This window comes from Achroia grisella, unplaced genomic scaffold (assembly GCF_030625045.1).
Source record: "Achroia grisella isolate CSIRO2021 unplaced genomic scaffold, CSIRO_AGI_Agris_v1 utg779, whole genome shotgun sequence".
In the NCBI taxonomy this organism is placed as follows: Eukaryota; Metazoa; Arthropoda; class Insecta; order Lepidoptera; family Pyralidae; genus Achroia; species Achroia grisella.
Window position 1 is genome coordinate 1753927 of NW_026713019.1, and position 20599 is coordinate 1774525.

A 20599-nucleotide genomic window follows, 5' to 3' on the forward strand; every position below is an offset into this window, starting at 1 on the left:
ATTTCTTGTATATTTTTTTCTATGCTTTACGGCATTAATTACGTCAATTCATAACAGTTTAAATTATACTATATGACTAATTATAATTCTTTGTTATGTGTGTAATAGTCAGAGTAATGTTTGTGTAAAGGAATATTTGAGAAAATACATACAGAAAACTGAAATAGCAATGTTAAAACATCTTCATTTAAATATCCTAATGCATAGGCAACCCGTGTAAAACTGGGACGGACAGTTCGTATAGAATATCTGTTTAAACTTATAGGAGATTGGTACTTAAAGTTCAAATACGCATAGCATATATATGTATGTATGTATGTATATATACAGGCATTTGCTTATATTGAAACTGTATCTGACGCCGTCATTACACGAGTGTGTATCCGAACATGCCTAGATATTTATTTAGAAGTCATAGCATACCAATCGTAAACGGATAATTAAGTAACATAGCATTATCCATGGTAGAGCGAGTAATGATTCATCGAAAGCACCTAAATCACTATAGTCTGCAGGGATGCCAATCGTACAAAGTAGTAAATTTTTGGAATATGGTACGAGATTTTGACATATGGAAGTCTGTCAAAATAATAATATTTTGACTAATGTCGAGCTTAAGAAAGCCAAATTGAGCCAATATATAGTACGAGAATATTTTAATTGTTTCTACGAGGTTGTATTCTAAGGTTGAAAACCCTGATAGTCTGTCGCATCAAGCAGAGTAAGCGCAATCGTGTGAACTTAACCGAGCCCAGGCGACGCCTAACACAATTACGTTATTATACTAAAGCATTCATTATTTTATTATCGTACTTACTCCATAATTTGTATGAACAGAATATTATTCAATAGTACTAATTCGACTATAATATTTATATTTGGATTATGTAAGTCCAATTATGGTAATAATGAGTTATTGGTCCACTTATAACCATTTCCGACTCGATTGCCATTGAAATGTAACGAATTAGATATTTTCATACTCTTATATTAAATTCAAAGAGCGTATTAATTCCATATATCTATGGATCGTTGAATATTATGATCGTTGAATAAACTAATCCATATTCTGAATGATTTGTTTAGCATATTCTAGATTGCATTAATGATTAATGATATGAAACTGAATTAGATTGCGATCGATATTCATTACTCCTCTTCATCTCAAAGATGTTATGAATAGCTATATCAAATTTACAAAGACTACTCTTAGCTTATATACCATAATTATAAAGTAAGAATATTTTACAGAAATTTGTATATTAAACTTACTGCCTAATTCAGCTTTCACATAAAAATTGAGATTTAAACTCGCTATCGATCTTTTGTAATTAATTAATAGCATTTTTGATAGCTAATAACACAGTTATATCGTTAAGAGTGTTGACAATTATCTAATATGGATTTACATGAGAACTAGTGATAATTATATCACAGAATTCACTTGAACTTAGTAATACATTTCAGTCCATATTAAATGAAACCAGATCACTTCGGTATCAAACTACACTAATTTAACATTTCAACGAGTATAATGACAAAAATTCCATAATGAACCTAAACTAGTACACCGATTCCTTAGCATATGACCATATATGAGTAAATGTATACTGAATGGTGTAAATAAGCTTTAATAAGAAACTAACACAAAAATTTAACGAGAGCAAAGGGTGGCCCTGAGTTACGAAAGCGTAAGTAATGGACTCGATGTCAAGGTCCTTCGAATGATACACTACAATTGACATAGAGAATGATCGATACTTATTTTTTATCGTCCATACAGAATAATTGCTTCTCTATTTAGTTTTTCGTTTTACTCTTTTTATGTACATTGTAGCATCGAAATCGGTCGTGGTCCTTTACATTGTTGTGAAAATAGTAACGGGGTCAATACTTCGGTCTTTTTTGCAGTCAAGATATTCCTTTTACAATATCTAAATCGTCAGTCATTGTATACAATTATTGAGGATTTAGATCTTGTAAAATACTATCACAACATAACGCGACTATCGTGGTATAAAAAATATATTATTTTATTAACATTTCAGTATACTTATCGTTTTAGTAATTTATATCTACACTTATATACCATAGTAGTCTCTTGCCAATTCAGTTTGTATGTTAGCGATAATTTCAATACATCAGAACTGATTTCATGCCGTTATATCTATCAATTTGATCCTGTATAGGGAAATTATCAATTGAATCTTGTATGGGAAAGTTTAATTATATAAATCTTTAAGTTTTTATACGTGAATTAATGGAAATGTCCGTATAATTATCGTTAATTAAGTAAGTTTAAAGTCGCCAGTTAATAATAAGAGAAGATAAGGATAATTTATTTTATAAAAAAAAAATCCCAGTATGTAATTTATAACATTTATAAAGTTAATAATAATAAACTGAAGGGAGTTGTTTTGTACACTTAGGTACTATTAAAATGCTCCATTATATATCATCATCTGCTTCTTCCTTATCCCATTTATTTGGGGTTGACGTAATATGTTCAACTCTTCCATTCATTCCTGTTCGCAGTCATCTCGTTATTTAAATAATGCTCCATTATATATAAAATTAATATTTAGATTTTAATTCAGCACAGACACAAAGACGTGAATAAATTATTCTTTAACAACCATTACCTAACCATGAATACCTGTAAATATGCGCATACATTTAACGACTAAATATGAGAATTATATCGCGTATGTATTTAAGTAATATGTAGCGTTTTCGGACCATTTCGAAAACTAAGTAGTACAAATATTACAACAGTTTGGATTTCAATTAACCTTGATAAACAAATTACGTACTTATTATTATTATGAACTAAATACTATCTACTTATATGGAGTATATATAATATTGCTCAAATAATGTTACTCAAAAAAAGTATAGAACAATCCTTTAAATAAAAAAAATAGAACGATACTTCAAATAAATAAAACAATGTGAGAGGTGTAGATCTTCTTTACACATATAGTTTTATTTTTCTTTCTCCTTTTTTGTGTGAAAGTGAACTTTCTTTCTTTCCTTCATGAAATCATGTCCTAATTATACATTACATAGTAGAATAGTTCTCCTCCTAATAAATACAATAATATATATACAATCTTCTCCTACTAAGATACAAAACTGCAGTAAAATAACAGTGGTTATTACTATAATTATTATAAGGAGTCTAATGAACATAAAAAATAACCAAATTATACTGAATGCAAGTAAGAACATTTATGAATGCATATCCGTTTCTCCATCACATTGGAAAACAATATATGTGTCGACAATTATCTTTATGAATTTGGCTTGAGACATGTCATAACATAACATGACATGGCATTGCGTTCTATATTTGACAAGACAATATCTATTGTTCGTTTGTCTTTTCATTTCGTTCTTTTATCAGATAACTATTACCAATTTACCTACTGACATAACATGTTATTAAAATGACGACCTGTTACAAAAATACCAGTCCACCTGACGTGCAAATTATCTAGATCAATAAGTACCTAGTTGTAATATACAAAATTGTATAAATATAGATTGATTAATATAGACATAGAAGCTGTTATGTTTAGGGTTCTCTTGTTTCTGCCTTCATCAATATATTTAGTTTTACATTGAGTTATTTTTAATTGAGTAATTTGTATGTGCCATACCATACCATGTATCATACATGAGCGATATAAAATACTAGAGTTGAAACGAGCTATCTATCTAAGACTACTCGTACATATGTACGAGTATTTGTAGGCTTTGGTATACTCGTGTCAAAATGACAGCCTACTGATACAGTAGTAAAGTTTTCTAGCAATAATAATTTCCATATAATACAATATAAGAAGAACATCGTTATAATTTCCCTGACACCAATTTTTATCTTATAATAAAGCAATGACCTCACTATTATGATAAAAATATATTTTTAGAATTATTATAGAATTAATTTGCACACCCGTGTACAGGTTAAATACATAAATTTTATGTACTTAAAGTCTAAAATCTGTAAACATTTCTGAATATTGTAGAATTATTATAGAGAAAAAGTACTAAAGCCTGTCGTTATATACATATCCTATTTGGATTACGAATTCCGAGATATAGTATGCTGTATTATATATTATCGTAATTTCAAAAAGAAGAGATTCACTTTTATTGCCATTATTAGTTTATTATACGCTGATACTAATTATACACTTTTAGCCTATGTGTCTATGAAAACTTAACTTCACTTTCGCTCTTTGAAATCTATATTAAATATTTTCATAATAAGTTGTGATAAAGCGATATCTTTTTTTATTGAGGGTTGAACGTAATTGTCATGTATTAAGACCTAAAGCACTGCGACCTGCATATATATATATTAAAAATATAAAGCTATAAATGTCGTTCAATTATGAAATTAAGTAATTAAATGTTTTGTATTAAATGGTTCATGTTTTTATGTTATGCAATTTCATTAAAATATTTATGAACATAGTAATGATGCGGTGGGATCTCTGGCTATAACATTGGTCATAGATGATGTATGCTGAATTAAGGTTGAGGACAACTGAGACTATGAATTGCGAAATAACTTATTACTTTTGTTTTTTTTTAACCACTAAAAAGTCACCGGCCTCTGAGCAAAACCACTTAAAAACATAATTATTGTAATTTTAAGTAATTTTTATATGCGCCTTGGGACAGTTGCACGAAACGTTGTAACAAGTCGACAATTTGTTTATTTGCCCTTGCGTAAGATGCAATTATAAAAGTTGTTAAAACTTGCATTGTGTGTGCTAATAATTTGTTTAGAATTTTGAAAAGATGATCAAGGTTCTATTGTTGACTTCATACTGTAAATTACTTTAATTGAATAAATGCTTTTAATTGATTCAACATGCTTAGATTTCATAAAAAATAAATAAAATAGCATTTAAGTAGGTTTTAAATATTTTTTTTGTCTAGTTGGAATATTAAACAAGCTGACAATCCACCTGATGGTAAGTGGTAAGCGTAACCTATATACTTAACAACACTACTATAATCATGTCATCATGAGACGGCCGTGATACCGCTCATCTTACGTCTCCATATTATCCTTACGACTTTTCAATCTCAACACAACTTACGAAGCTATTTGCTTGGCGGCTGTAATAAATAAGACTGAGGTATACACACAGACAATTTTTTACAAAGTCTAGGCTTAATTATATTATCATTCAAATTTATGCTTATCGAATATATCGCATTACATACAAATAAATACAAATCAATCATGCTGATGAAATCATAAAATGTTTCGAAAAGCCGAAAACCTATAAAACTTCTATATTTACAATTTTTCTTTAAAATGTTGACTTTATAAAAATAGGAAATATAAACAAGTAATTGTTTTAAGACATATTTATATATGTACACTATTAAAGCCTTATACAAATGCTAGTATCTTCACAATATTAAATACTAAAAAAGAACTACTATACAAGTACAAACACACAGATAATAAATAACTGGGGCAATATCGTTGCTAAGATGTTTCCAAACAACGTTTTCTTTGTTTACTAAAGTTATAACAACGGAGTGCAAGTAATAAAAGCAAGCGATTGCGACTTAGATTATTTAGTATTAATCATAATATGTACATTGCCAAACATGCAAAAATTAATTCCTCACTCAAGTAAAAGCTGTTTAAGTATTTAATTTGGCAACAATTATTTATTGTAAGGTACCACGTGTTAACATTAAACTTTTATTATGTCTTTTAACACTATTTGCCTTGACATATATTTTTACAATTACTTTGTCACTGGTTTTTTATCTTTATTGATAAAATTTTATGTTTATTATTGATTACATGACACGCGTAACTTCGTCTACGTTACATATTCCACGTTTTTGTAGCTTGTCTCTTATTGGTCATGGCGTGATTTCATTATATAATTCTTTTGGCTATCTATTATCGATAAATGGGCTTGAATGTGAAGAATTTACAAATTCAGTTTTATAGGTCTAGGATTACCCCCTGCAACTTAACACACTTTACTTATTTCCATACATGAAGTGCCGAAGTAAGAATAATTTATTACCATTTCCTTTCTTATCTAAGAGTACCGTAAGAACTATCTTAAGGATCTATAGATACATAAATAAAATGGCTTTAGACTGAAATTAAAATATGAAACTTTCCAAGCTTACCCAGTTTAGTAATAATAGGCTAAATAATCACGCATAATTTTCAGACATTTATAAATTGATATAATAACTACAAATGTAAATAAATTAATATATATATACTTAAATAAATAAATGTAATTAGTTTTCCTATCTATCGCTTATTACTTGGAATACGCGACTAGTGGCGGTTTGCAATGGTCACAGTGCGCGATACAATTTCACGGGGATTACACATCATACGCACAGTAAATTACTCGCTCGTTACACATATACTATACATTGTTGCGATACGCAAGTGCTTACTAATACGTCTATAAAATATCTATAAATAGGTAGAGTTCGTATGTAAAAAAATACAAATTACAATAATTGTTTCACGAGAAAAAAACTGATGCACTAGCTGTAATATATCTCTGAGTACCACCGAAACAATATATACCAGATTCAGGGGATAAAGCCTTAATTATTTTTAATAGCGTACTACTCAACTGAAAAAGATCTGATTTCTTACTTCTTCAATATAATAAAAAAAATAATTCTTTAAAGGAGAAAATACCTTTGTGCGTGAAATTATAGTTTAAGAGAACTCAGTGTTAGGTATATTAAAAATAAGTGTAAAGTTAGATATGCTTCTAATAGTCGAAGTGCATCAGTAGTCTGTTTTTTCGGAGCTGTCAAGTTTTTTCTAGTAGTAATGGTAATGGTGTATGCAGAAAAATATTAATAATGCGGGTGGACAGATTTGTCTGCTCCTAATAATAGTTTACATCTACCGCAATCGCTAGTCGACACTTGACTAGGAGGATTATAATTTGAATATCGGGAACTTAACAATATTATCATAGTAAATATCTCGTTTAAATAACGTGTTCAATAAATAAAAATATAAGACTTTGAAAAACTTCAGCAAATATTATTTTACTCTAGTGGCTCAATTGCTTCACATTAAAGGACATTTTAAAATTTTTAACTATAATAATTTTTAACTATTTGAACGTACAAAGTATAGGAAATATATTTTTGATTATGGGTTTCTATAATATTTAATATTCTTTTTTATTTTCAGGTAATGTAGCTGATCATACACAATAGAATCGTACATAAGTGTTATGTTTCTCTTTGGTTTCTTTCTCTGGTAAGTATGTTTCAGTGGACAACCTAAATAATTATTTGAAAAGGAAGTAGTTAGGTCAACATTACACAGTTTCAGAAATATACTTTAAAATATAACTGACTCTGAAAATCTCTTTCATGTAATATAAATTTTGTTCTATAAAAAATTAAATGACATAAATAAAAGTGGCAAAGTATAGGAAGACGTTATCTATTGCAAATAAGTTTTACATTTTCTTCCACATATGTATTTTTAGTCAAAGTAAATTAAGCTAGATTCTATATGGCAATACAGTTGAAGTCTATAGCAATATCCCCAAGGCATTCCCGGTTTCGTTATGTTTAAGTTTATTGCGAAAATCTGTGAGAAACCCACGTTTCAGTAGTTTGAGTTACGAAAGTTTCACAAAACAATCTTAATTGAGTTTTAGATGAGGCGCCATTATGCATGTACCCGTCAGTAGAATTAGCATAAGAAGTATAATTTTATAACAATGTTCTTAAATTATATATTTAGTGCAGGCAAATCTGCACCATATTATAATTCCATAGAGAATAGATTATATTTATTTAGATCATTTTAAACGCTAAAATACCTAGTATCATTCACTTTTTAGTATAAAGAAAAACTTATACGTTTTAGTACAAAAATGAAAACAAATTTTCTACGATATAATTAATATCTATAACCTAAATTGTAACCTAAATTTTATTAATATTATGAACGAGAAAGTTTATGATGTTCAATGGAAGGATGTCTGTTAAATAGCTTAACGCAAAACTTCTGGTCGGTTTTGAATGTAATTTGGTACATAGATAAACTTGGTACACGTGCTCTAGATACTATACCGTACTATATACATAGGTATATACTAGGTATTTACCCCAATTCACCCAAGCGACGTGTTTTTCAAGAAGGCTATATTAGGGTTTCTTAAGGGTCGGCAACGTGCACGTGACACCCCTCAGGCGTCCATAGGCTACGGTAAACATTTACCATCAGATGAGCCGTACGCTTGCTTGCCACTATCGTAGTATAAAAAATGTGTGAGTTTGCCCATCCGTTTTCTTTAAAATAATTGATGATTTACAAACAAAACCCTTTCATTCATTTACTAGAACGATTAATGTATTCCGCTTATATAACAAGTAAAAAGGGTTATTAAACATCGAAACGTTATGCCTAATTCAATAAATTATAATTTATTACATAACTGAATATAATTAATTAACTTCTCATCAATTATATTATGAACATTTATTATAACGTTCAGTTTAAGTGGTTGCTATATTATGTAGGTATTTCAGAATATAAATTTTATTCCCTTATTACACAATTATAACCAAATTTCTGAGGAAGTGAATATTAAACATGATATGATGCATGTAACATATGCGGGTTACATATATTTTTTATATGTTTGTATTTTTATATTGTAATTCCAACTATTATAAAAATGTGAAAGTTCATTCACAGTTATAAATCCAAAACGAGGTAAATATCAGAGGTAGTATTTTTTCCTGTGTATTACGTCACTTGATTTCTTTTAGTGGTTTACAATGGAATGGTGCACTAGCGACATACGAATACACTAGAGTACAAATGCAGGATAATAGGATAGCCATAAAGTTAAGCAAATTCACTAACGGTGATTTCCAGCGAAGACTGCATGGGGATCAACCTGAGATGGTATTATACTGTACCATTCAGGTAATTTTCATTACTAACAATCTGCCCCCTTTCCTCTCATCCCATGGATATTATGGGTTCTGCTTTAATTAGATAGTTTATTGCCATTTTGGTTTCATACTCATTTAACAATATTGATGTCGACTTTTGTGTGTAGGATAACATTTTGTGTAACAAAACATTAATATTTACAATGTGTAACTACTGCTATCGTTGGATTGGCAAGCCAGTTTTGGGTCTCAAAACCGCTCAAAACCATTAATTAACCTAAATACGTCAATAAATCTTAAATAATAACTAATTAGACAGTCAATTATTAATTCAACTCAATTACTGTCAAAACCATATTTGGGAATAATTAGCGCGAAACCTATTAAATTATTCATATAGAAGCTAAGTTCTACATGCATTTATTTCTAACTACATATTTAATGTTACAATTATACAAAATCTCAAGTGTTTCCATTTATATAACATTTTGAGAGTAATTATAAAATAGACGCTACTTTAACCTCTTAGGTGAGACATAGCCAATACAGTAAAAGAAAATAACAACTAAATTAAAATAACAACTCATCTAGAGTTACTCTATAAACTTTAGTAATAGACAATAATTTATTGGTAACTTTGACAAAATTAAACTAAATAAATATCAAACAACAATATTTTAGGAAGTTTGTCTGTCATCACTATAAATAAGAATAAACATATTCAAACATTTTTACTCTTACATTTGCTTTACTCATAAATTGCCTGACAATGTATAGCAATCAGGTAACCGTTTTACGCATGAATCGAAAACAAATAGAGAAGTGCAAGCAATTAAATGGTTGCGCATGTAAATTAACTTTTTCTATTATATAATTGTTACATTTCAAACACATACATAAAATTACAGAAATTCAAATTCTGACTTAGATACTTTCCATCCGCAATACGTAGTAATAAATATGCCTGCAAATTAAATAAGCAATGTAGTATTGCGCATAATAGTTCGCCACTGAAATCGCTCAATTCATTCGGAGCTCTCTTGTGAACTAATTTCTTCTTTTAGTTCGTTCGCTCCCGACTGGACTCAGAGATAGACAATAAGCTTCACAACTCTGAGAGGTTGACCTATAAGTATTTTGTTCCTCAAATATGTGTTCTTATTTTTTAGTAAGTCTTTGCATTTTATCATAGGAACAAAAGTTCTGCGAACTAGATCTTTAGGAACGCTCTCAAAGAACTATTACGTTTGCGTACTACACAAGCCGAAAGCAATGTGATAATAATAGTTATTTACGCATAAACGAGAACATGAATTCCCGGATTTCTTGGATTTGATTGTAGTAAATAATAGCTATTACTGATATACGATAAATCATTCAATTAGTAACAGAAAGTTTATAATCTACTATTGCGGAACTAACCACTACCTGTACCTATACTTACATTATTTATGTATCTATATCTTGTACTTTCTTTACAGTAAATAATGTTATTTTATTATGTCCGTTCTTTTCTTTTGCATCTGTCGTCTATCAATTTTACGTACCGCATTTACATCCGACTATCGTAGGTTCGATTCCTCGCATTATTTTGTAGAGGTATGGGTGTTTTCTATGTATTTTCAAAAAAGTATTTGTATTGTATTGTAGTTGTTATATTTAATGATGTGATGATACATGATATTTAATAATATATAGTAGGTTAGTTAATGTTAAGATTAGAGTAATGAATTATGATTTAATATATATATAAGACAAATTTAGGACCTGATAGTGTAGCAGTAACAAAAAACCAGACCTTCCGATACCGTGGATACGAATTACGTGTAGTACAAATATTCATGTCTATATCAAAAAATATTTACAAAAGAAATTTAGATATAGTTATCCGATGTCTAATGTCAATAATAGATACAATGAGCTAAATATAAACCATAGCGCCAATAATAGTTGATTCTTTCTTAAACGACACAAATATCATATCATTTAAAATCGTTTTTAAAATGACTATTAAATTTCACTCTCTCTTTAAAACATAATAATAGAGTGTATGTAATAAATATTACATTTGAATCAACAGTTATTCTCTGCCAAACGTATGGTTAACTGGTAGAAAATGCCGCATAATGTTAAACCCGTCAAATGTACTATTTGTGTAGGTAAATGTAATGTAGGTATTGTGTGCATTAAAGTTATGTAAATAAATAAATATGTTATCTATCTATGGTATCATAATAATATAAACTTACATACTATGTTGTTACAAAACAAGTCATTTCCTGTATTCCGTCTATATAGTTTTATACAGATACATAACTCACGCGATCTGTGCATATCTTATTAGATATTACCATTTTAATCTATGAGCGTGCTCACTCTTAGGGAACCATCCGTTAACGAGTGTGAGAAGATATTAAGAGGTGTGCTGACTTGTAATTTCTTTACTTGTAAGCTCTTAATTATATTTCATTATAATCAGGCCTTTAAAGTATAATATAAAAAAATGTACTTATTTTATCTCCAAAACAGCAGATAAAATCGCATAACAGTTAGTATTATAGATATAAATTAGAAAAATTTATACGAGGTCTGGATACTATAATAATTTCAGACACCAATATATAGACCGTGTAATTTAATATTTTATTCCACAGAAAAACTACGTCATAAATCACTTATAAAGAGAGTTTATTCCCAATACGTTCTATAAATTAAAATGGAATCATCTTTTTCCTGATATCGCGTAAAAGTCAAAATATGAAGACGAAATAAAAACGTTCTTTTTTCAAATAAAGTTAAAAAGGTAGTTTAACATTATGCTGTATGCGTTACATTGCACAGCAGTGTTAATGTAAATATTGATATGGCAACTTTTACGTTACGAATTCACAGGTCCGCACTCCACTTTATGTGTACTTTGCAGTGAAAGTGATGATCGTAAAACAGCCACTGCCGGTGAGCAAAACGCCTCTGTTACAAATGCTAATTATTCTCACTACAAGACTTCACGTCGCATATAAATAAGCTTAAACTATCTTGGCACCTAGTAAAGTTTTACTACTTCACGTACTTATAGCGTTAAAATAAATGCGTGTGTTAGAAAATAATATAAAATACTGATAACTTAATGATGATTTTCATGTTATGACTATGTCTTTTATTAGAATATTACTATATATTTTGAGATGCATCTCACCATTGTTAGCTGCACCAACCTCAGGCTCTATAGCTATAAAGCTTTCATTTTAGTCCAATTATTTCTATAAAATATTTGGATCTCTTATTCTGTTTACCAATTTTATGTTAACACCCACATTGTCAGTAAGATCATTCTTCCTCAAAAACCTCATTGTTTATCTCCATAAATTATTAGAAAATCAAAAGTAATTTAATTTAAATTGTTTTTGCTAGTAATCACTTCTGTATGTAAAAGACAAACATAGGTCATAAAAACTTACTTCTTAAAAATATTTAAGTACTATATTTTCTTTAAGTGATGAAATATTACTATCAAATATAAATATAAAGTAATATAAAAATAAAAATAATAATATAAAGTTTATTATTTTTACTTGGTAATTAAATTATACGACAGTATGAAAGGTTTTCATGGATGTAAGTATAAATATTGTATAAAAACTGGTTATTGGTGATACAAAGAAATAAATTTACAGGAAAGTTCTCGGCAATAAATTGTCTTTATCTGCGATAAATGAACATATCAGTAATCATATTTAAGCGGACAAGGTATGCAGGTATCTCGTGAATTGCACAGAATCACAGTAAGTAGAATACTTCCACTATTCACAGAGCATGTTATTAAGTCATTCATATGCATAACTCACGAGCCAAGAAGCCGGTCGGTTGAGTTTTAAGCCACCTATCAACAGCATTATTTATTACCTTTTTTATAGTTCGCTAAATATGTAGGTCACTACTCAATGAGATTATGAATGAGGTTACACCGACTTATTTTTTGTTCACACTACATACAGATTGTTTTGTATAAATATCGTCTATCGTTGTTTTCGTCTACTTTTTTAGATAAAAGGTAATTTGTGTCCGTTCTCATAATACACTCTAGTTTCACGTAAAATTTCATTACAATCCATTCAACCGCTTAGCCGTGAAAAAGTTGCGAATAAGTAAATAGATACATTTATTAGAATCAGTGATACCTCGTCTGTATTATAAAATACAGACGTATTTCCGACATAGCAATCCACGAGTATCTAAACTGAAATTAAACAAATAGCCCCGAATGTCACCTATCGTGTACTACAAACTAATATTAGTATGAATAATTGCAAACATGCATGCTCGCAGCTAATAGCGAATGCCTGCTATGTGCACCTGCAATACTTAAGGAATGACAGATGTATTGGCGGTATTTTAGTGAAATATATGTATATACTTTTAAAATAACTATGGCCCGCGATTTTATCCGCTTATTTACCATAAAAGATAGGCAATGTCCTTACTCATGATACAATCTTTTCGTTTAGTCATGAAAAGGTAACTAGCAAAATGGCAGAAAGACTGATAGACACACTTTTGGGTTTATAACGACCGATTGTCATAGAAGAAAAGAAGAAGAAGTAGTATGGATTAATTAATTTATTAGTCGTTATTTTTTATTTGATTACGGATCGCGAATATTGTAAAATCATAAACTATGATTTGTGACAATCGTTAAGGAACTATAATATATTAAATTACAACAATTGATTGGTCTCTGAAGATATTATAACCTAAGAGAAATAATTTAATTAAGAGTAAAAACGACTACAATTAACACGTATCTGCGGATGTGCTGTGTTTAACTTAAGAGCTGACTTGATTTTAGTGGTATTCAACTATCCGTTAAGTTGTACGCTTTCTCTATTTTTCCGGTTGAACAATCTTGACTTTGAACCTAACTCTAGTCTTAAATAAAAACCTGCGTTTACTGAAAGAGCAAAGACTAACGTTTATTTAATTATGTACAGAGGTAGACTATAAAAAGTTATCTCTTTGATTACCTCAGTCTCATTTATTTCAGCCGCCAAGCAGCGTGTTGCACCTAAGCTGTGTTTCGGATATAGGGTCAGATTAGTCAGTGAAATTGCAGGATAAACGATATGACATTTTATTCCCCCGGAATAGTAAAGCCTTAATGGTAATCACAAATTATAACGATGATGACGTTTACCGTTTACCATCACATTTTTTTTCCATCGTCTATCATAACTGACTGAGTAGATAAAACAGCTAAAGGTAATGAAAAAACAAGCAGACTTTTCAGGTACAAAATAAACAAGCGGTAGAACATTCAAATAGAGGTAGGTGTAGTTACTGCCTTACGACATAAAAGAATGAACCTATGGTAGTACTTTTATGCAATTGTCACTATAACCATGATATTATTACGCTGAAATTGATTCGCAAACATTTGTGCTAAATGGTACATAAAAACGTGACTTACTCGATTGGTGCAAGATGTCAACAGGTTCTCTAACCGGCGCCCTTTTATCAGTAAGGTCAAGTCAAAGCTAATATCATTTTATACTTCACCTATATTATACCTACTTATTACAGGTTAACTAGTAAGATAAGTACATGTGTAATTTGAACTTAAAGATATGATTTATGGGACAAATGCTACCACCTCACAGGGAATCGTTAGTGGTAAGGACTTGTGCGGAATTCCTAATTATGTACTCTATTATGTTGGTCTCTACGTAGTCACCCCTGGAAATGATTCATGGTTAAAATCTAGTGACTTCTGACTGACCTAATCTCATTCTTACTTTATCGGTTTCCACTGGAGCACTGTCAGAGACCGTACCGTACCGTTAGCACAAGCGGGTATAAAATAACATATTAATTAATGCTGCCAATTGCATAAACTCAGTTCTTAAACTCGTTATTTTTTTTAGAAGATATTTACCTCATCATTCAGTTGAATATTAGACTATTCAGTTGAATTGGGAGCCCGTTCTTACTTGAAGCTAAGTCATCAATTAAACAAATGCATTTACCACTCCTACTACATCCTAATATATACCAAATGAATCAGAAGCTTACTATATCTAATGATTATTTTGGGCTATTCAATTCATATCTTATATCCTATACTGAAAATAAATTAATCACAATTGTACATTGATTCATTACGCAATTGTATTTTACTTGTAGAACTTTCAATGACCTCCACTTAATGATTTTTCACCGACAATAATTGAATGTAGGTGTTTGTCAGCAATCATTAGAGTCATGACCTTCCGATGTTTCACTATCGTAAATATAATTTCCTCCCACTTGATGCTATTGCGATCATTCATGTTCCGCCCAAGGAATTTTGATTGTAATAGCATAATATTCCATTAATTTAAACCAGTCATTTATCATCTAATAAAATTCTATGAAAAACGGTTTATAAATAGTATGCAAGGTTTTGTTTGTAAAATTAATATTCACTATATCTCCATATTTTTAAATTACTTCATAAAAGAAGGAGCTTTCGATTGTAATTTCACGGTATTGCATGCAAATTATCCAATTTAAAAATGTTCTTATTACATTGAGTTTATTCACTATACAGGCCTAAATGATCACTTATAATAAATTTTTCTCTTTTTGAAGTTAAAATTTCGAAAGACAATATTTTAGGCAGACTTATAATATCCGTTAAACAAAAAGCATCCACATAACCACTAATTAGGTGTACGTCATATGTTTCCGATTAATTTTCTTTTATATTGCACTCTTTTTTACATGACATGTTGTATAACATAATTGTAGAATGAAAATATCAGACATATGTTAGGTAGGTACTTACTTGACGCATTATCAATTCGTCACATTGTTTTCATCGTAACTGCAGTTCATTGTTACGCGCCTATTACGTTATAATACATAGGGTAACTTCTCAGCAATCTATATAAACCAGGAAGGCATATCGTGGCAGTTACAAAAACCACATGCCAACCACAGTGAGTGCCTGCAGCTCTAATTTGAAATCTACTCTAGATAGGACCAATTTATAACGCAACGTACCTATATAATGTAATAAATTACTAATTGACTGGCCCTAAGGTAAAAGTGGCTGCAATGTTTTGTAAATTATACATTATCCTGGAATGACATCTTTTGTACACTCCTAATTGTTTAATAAATAAGCGTTCATGATATTTATTTACAGTATATGGCAAACAAGGTATATTTTCAGCGAACGTTAAATGAATTGAACCATAAGGATATATTAATATGTTTCTTTAAACATGTTTAATGAAATCATTTAAACAAGAAAAAATCAAGTTAATAACATTTTTTAAATTAACATGATAATCTGAAATATACAGTAAAACATATTTTGTTGCGTTTACATCAAAACGTAAATTATATTTATTAATACAACATTATTTTATTTGTGTTAATACCTACCTATGACTTAAAATGCTACAGGTAAAAAAAAAGATATGATGTATATTTTTTTACCTTATTTCACAATACGTACTTTATAAACAGAATTTAAATACAATAATGTATTTATTTCTCTGCTATTTAGTAATAGCTATCAAAGATACTATAGAATCTCACTCTCTAGTCCAAGCATATAAATTTATTATATAAATCCCACAGATAATGTATAATATATGCTACTTTTACCAATTAACTGAAAAAAAACTTACTATGCAACGATACATAAATTATTAAAAAATCATAACCGGATGTTATCAAAACCAAAACTAAACTATTCCTGCTAAAAAACTTATTATAAAATTATCGCTTATCGAACTTTATTATTCTGATATCAATTATGATCAGCTGCCAAAGTTAATATTGTTTACCAATAAGGAAATAAAAGTTAATTTTATCAAGGTCTCATCATGGTCCACAGCTTAACATACTAAATAGGTCATGAATGGTAAATTACAAAACAAATTTAGTTGTGACTAAAGTTGACTATAATTTGAACAAACCTAATTATAAACTAATAATTTTTTTTTATTAAAATTCAATTGACAACACTCGTTATTACATGTATGATCGGTATTGACTTAATATTACTATATACTAACATAATACACCGTATCGTGAATTCACAGATGGAATTTAACAATTTGAATCAAACAAATGAATAGAACAAATGGATGACTCATTTTATACTTTTTTAGTGCAACCCTTTAAAATTTTATACTAGCACTCAGAATTTCCCAATAATACAATAAAAATAAGCAAAAATATTTTTTATGTAAGGTCAACGACTTAGTAAAATACGACGTCTCCGTAACCCTAAATTCTGAACAAACTTTATCATTTTGTAATTTTGTCCGCAGATGGGTTAAATGAAGCAGATGACCAGTCAACATCAGCTTCCTGGTGGTCGGCAGGCACAGCAACCCCTTTCCGAGAAAGTTCAAGTAATTCATTCGCGTCCACTCATGGAATCGTCCAGACTCACCCATCTCTGGACGACCCGTTCGGATCTTTCGGATCCATTGGGAGCACAGTTGGGCCGTCTTCGAATCCATTCGCACAAACTAGCGGCAGCGGTCCGCTAAGTGGTGGCATTCGAAACAAACCCTTACCACCTTTGGCTAGAAGTGCCAATGGAAAGCCTAATCTAAAACACTTGGACTTCACAAGTAGTGCCACAGCTGAATTAAGACGAAATCCTGCACTGTCTGCCCCCGATGAGTGTGCCAGAGCTTGCAGAGAAAATGAACCACCGAGAATATGTTATTATCACTTCACGCTTGAATTGTACACCGTATTAGGAGCGTAAGTATAAATTCATTTATATATTAATATTAAAAACCATAACTATACAAAGCATAACATATATATATATATATATCCAATGCATTAAAATCTGTAGGTAAGCCTAAATCATTAAATCAAGGAAACTGTAATAATTCGTTCATTTCTTAATAAAAGTTTATTCTCTTTAATTAAAGTGGAGAAATACATATCTTTTAAACTTCGTTTAGTATAATTACACCATGTTGATACGGATCGTTACTCTCTATAATCTCTGTATTTAAAAAAATTAAACTAATTAAAGGAAATGAACGTCATCTTTACGTAATATTAAATAAAATAACATGTTCTCAAAAATACATATAAATAAAATTAAAAAAAATATCTACTACATATATTTATCATAATTATAACAGGCCTTGCAAAATTGCGAAATTAATAAGAATTATAATGAATATGGCCTGCAGTAATAAATTTAAAAACTGTGTACTAAAAACGTTTACACTCTGTCCATTAATTATCTTGAGGAATAAATGCAATTAAATTAGTTTTGCCCGTATTGATTTTTATATGTGTATATTACAGAAGTATACTTTCGCCAAGTGATTCCATTCAGTACAAGCGACTTATATTAAGATACTTATGAATATTTTGCACACAAGATATACAACATATAGATAAAACAAATTTCAAGTATATTTTTCCACAAAAAAAACAACAGTTCTAAAACTACAGGAAAAATCCTTATTTATTAAACGCAGTGTTGATTCATTTCCGTTACAGAAAAACAATATTAAAGCGAATATCCTTTGGAAAAACTCTTAAAACAATGTAGCTACACAAAGTGGTATTGTTTTTACTTTAAAGGAAATTGATTATTACATCAACCAACAAAGGCCTTTGCCTTCAGAAGTTCTCAGAGTGACATTGCATTGAAAAATAACGGCCCACTTATTTATAGACCACAATAGTTAATTAGGATATCAAGAGTGAAATTAAGTACTCTTGAGTACCCAGTAACCTGTAAGATATGTTGAAGTTACCTTAAGATACTTTAAAAAGAAGTGATGGTGATCACTAAGTTGTTACTACGAGTACGTCACCATAATCAGCATATCAACATTATATTAAGAAATTAAACATGAGTAATTCTTACCTAATACAAAGTTATCTGTGATTCATCTAGACCACGAATCTCATATGTTTCTAAAATATATGTATAGAAGCTCACGCAAAGTCGTGATACTATTCAAAAAGAACGACCCACCGACCGACTTTTTTATTCGCACATTTTACGCTTTGTTTCACACGGGCTGCTAAATACAAGACTCAATGCCGCACACAACTACATGGCAAGTGATCCAAATTCCTTAGGGGCACGTAATTGATAGGTGACGGCATAGACCTTATGCAAACATTGCCTTTTCATGATAGCAAATACTTAGGAAATTGTGTTGCAACCAAAAGAAACTGATAAATACAACTGCTTGTCATATTGCTCCAACTTATGTCATAATCGTAAATGACCCACATATTTTCGACTTACCTATTCATTTGTTGTCTATTTCAGGGCTTGTCAAGTGTGTACGCCTAATGCAACAAATGTGGTATGGTCTCACTGCCAGTGCGTCTTAGCCGATGGTGTAGAACGAGGTATCCTTACTGCAAACAGAATGTTACCAGGACCCTCTATCCAGGTCTGCGAGAATGACAAAGTTGTTATCGATGTAGAGAATCATATGGAAGGTATGGAGGTAACAATTCATTGGCATGGAATCTGGCAGAGAGGATCCCAATACTATGACGGTGTACCATTTGTTACACAGTGTCCTATCCAACAAGGAAATACTTTCAGGTATAATTATATTAATATTACATATTATCAATATTACTTTATTTATTTACACTAGAATTCGAATAAACCATTCTAAAAGAACTTAGTACTAAAGACCTTTTCTGATAGACTAATCATGTTACATTCATTTTGATTATAGATTCTTTTATAAATTCTTTATTCTATATAGTACTAGTACCTAATAAATTTCATAAGGTCATTTTGGTATTAAAATCCATATTAAAAAAGACTCACCACTTTTAAATTATATTTTTCAGATATCAATGGCAAGGTAACGCTGGTACTCACTTCTGGCACGCTCACACCGGTCTTCAAAAACTTGACGGATTGTATGGAAGCATTGTCGTTCGCCAACCACCATCCAAAGATCCGAACAGCCATTTATATGACTACGATCTGACTACTCACGTCATTTTACTCAGCGACTGGCTTCATGAGGATGCGGCTGAGAGATACCCTGGTCGTCTCGCTGTCAACACTGGTCAAGATCCCGAATCTGTTTTGATCAACGGAAAGGGACAATTTAGAGATCCTAACACTGGCTTTATGACCAATACTCCATTGGAAGTATTCACGATCACACCAGGAAGGAGATACAGATTTAGAATGATCAGTGCTTTTGCTTCAGTATGTCCTGCACAGTTAACTGTTGAAGGTCACAACCTAACTATAATTGCTACAGATGGAGAACCAGTGCAGCCAGTTCAAGTGAACACAATCATATCATTCTCAGGTAAGGAATTTAAATCTATAATATATTTATCTATGTGATTAAAGAAAGTAACCATTATACGTGTCAGAGATCGACAGTGTGTATTAAATTTTGAGATATTAAAGAGTATATTGCTAGGAATAAGAAAGGCTAATTAAAACGAAACATTCTTCCTGTATTAGCACCGAGACTAGATCTGATGTTGATAGACAAAACAACTTGTCATACTACTGCACAACTGGGGTAATCAGATAATGCATAAATAATAAAACTGTTATAAGGTATTTTTCCTTCATAAACTAACTACTTAAACATTGGTCTTTAATTTTAAT

At 30.2% G+C, this 20599-nt stretch overlaps 1 protein-coding gene across 1 annotated transcript in view; it reads left to right on the forward strand.

Annotated features, from left to right (window-relative positions):
• The window catches only part of LOC131850656 (uncharacterized), a 50074-nt gene that overhangs the window by 26546 nt on the left and 2929 nt on the right, over nt 1-20599 (forward strand). The window contains exons 2-4 of the mRNA XM_059200958.1: nt 17277-17721; nt 19271-19555; nt 19813-20288. Coding sequence (XP_059056941.1) covers nt 17277-17721; nt 19271-19555; nt 19813-20288 — 1206 coding nt within the window. The remainder of the gene's footprint in view (nt 1-17276; nt 17722-19270; nt 19556-19812; nt 20289-20599) is intronic.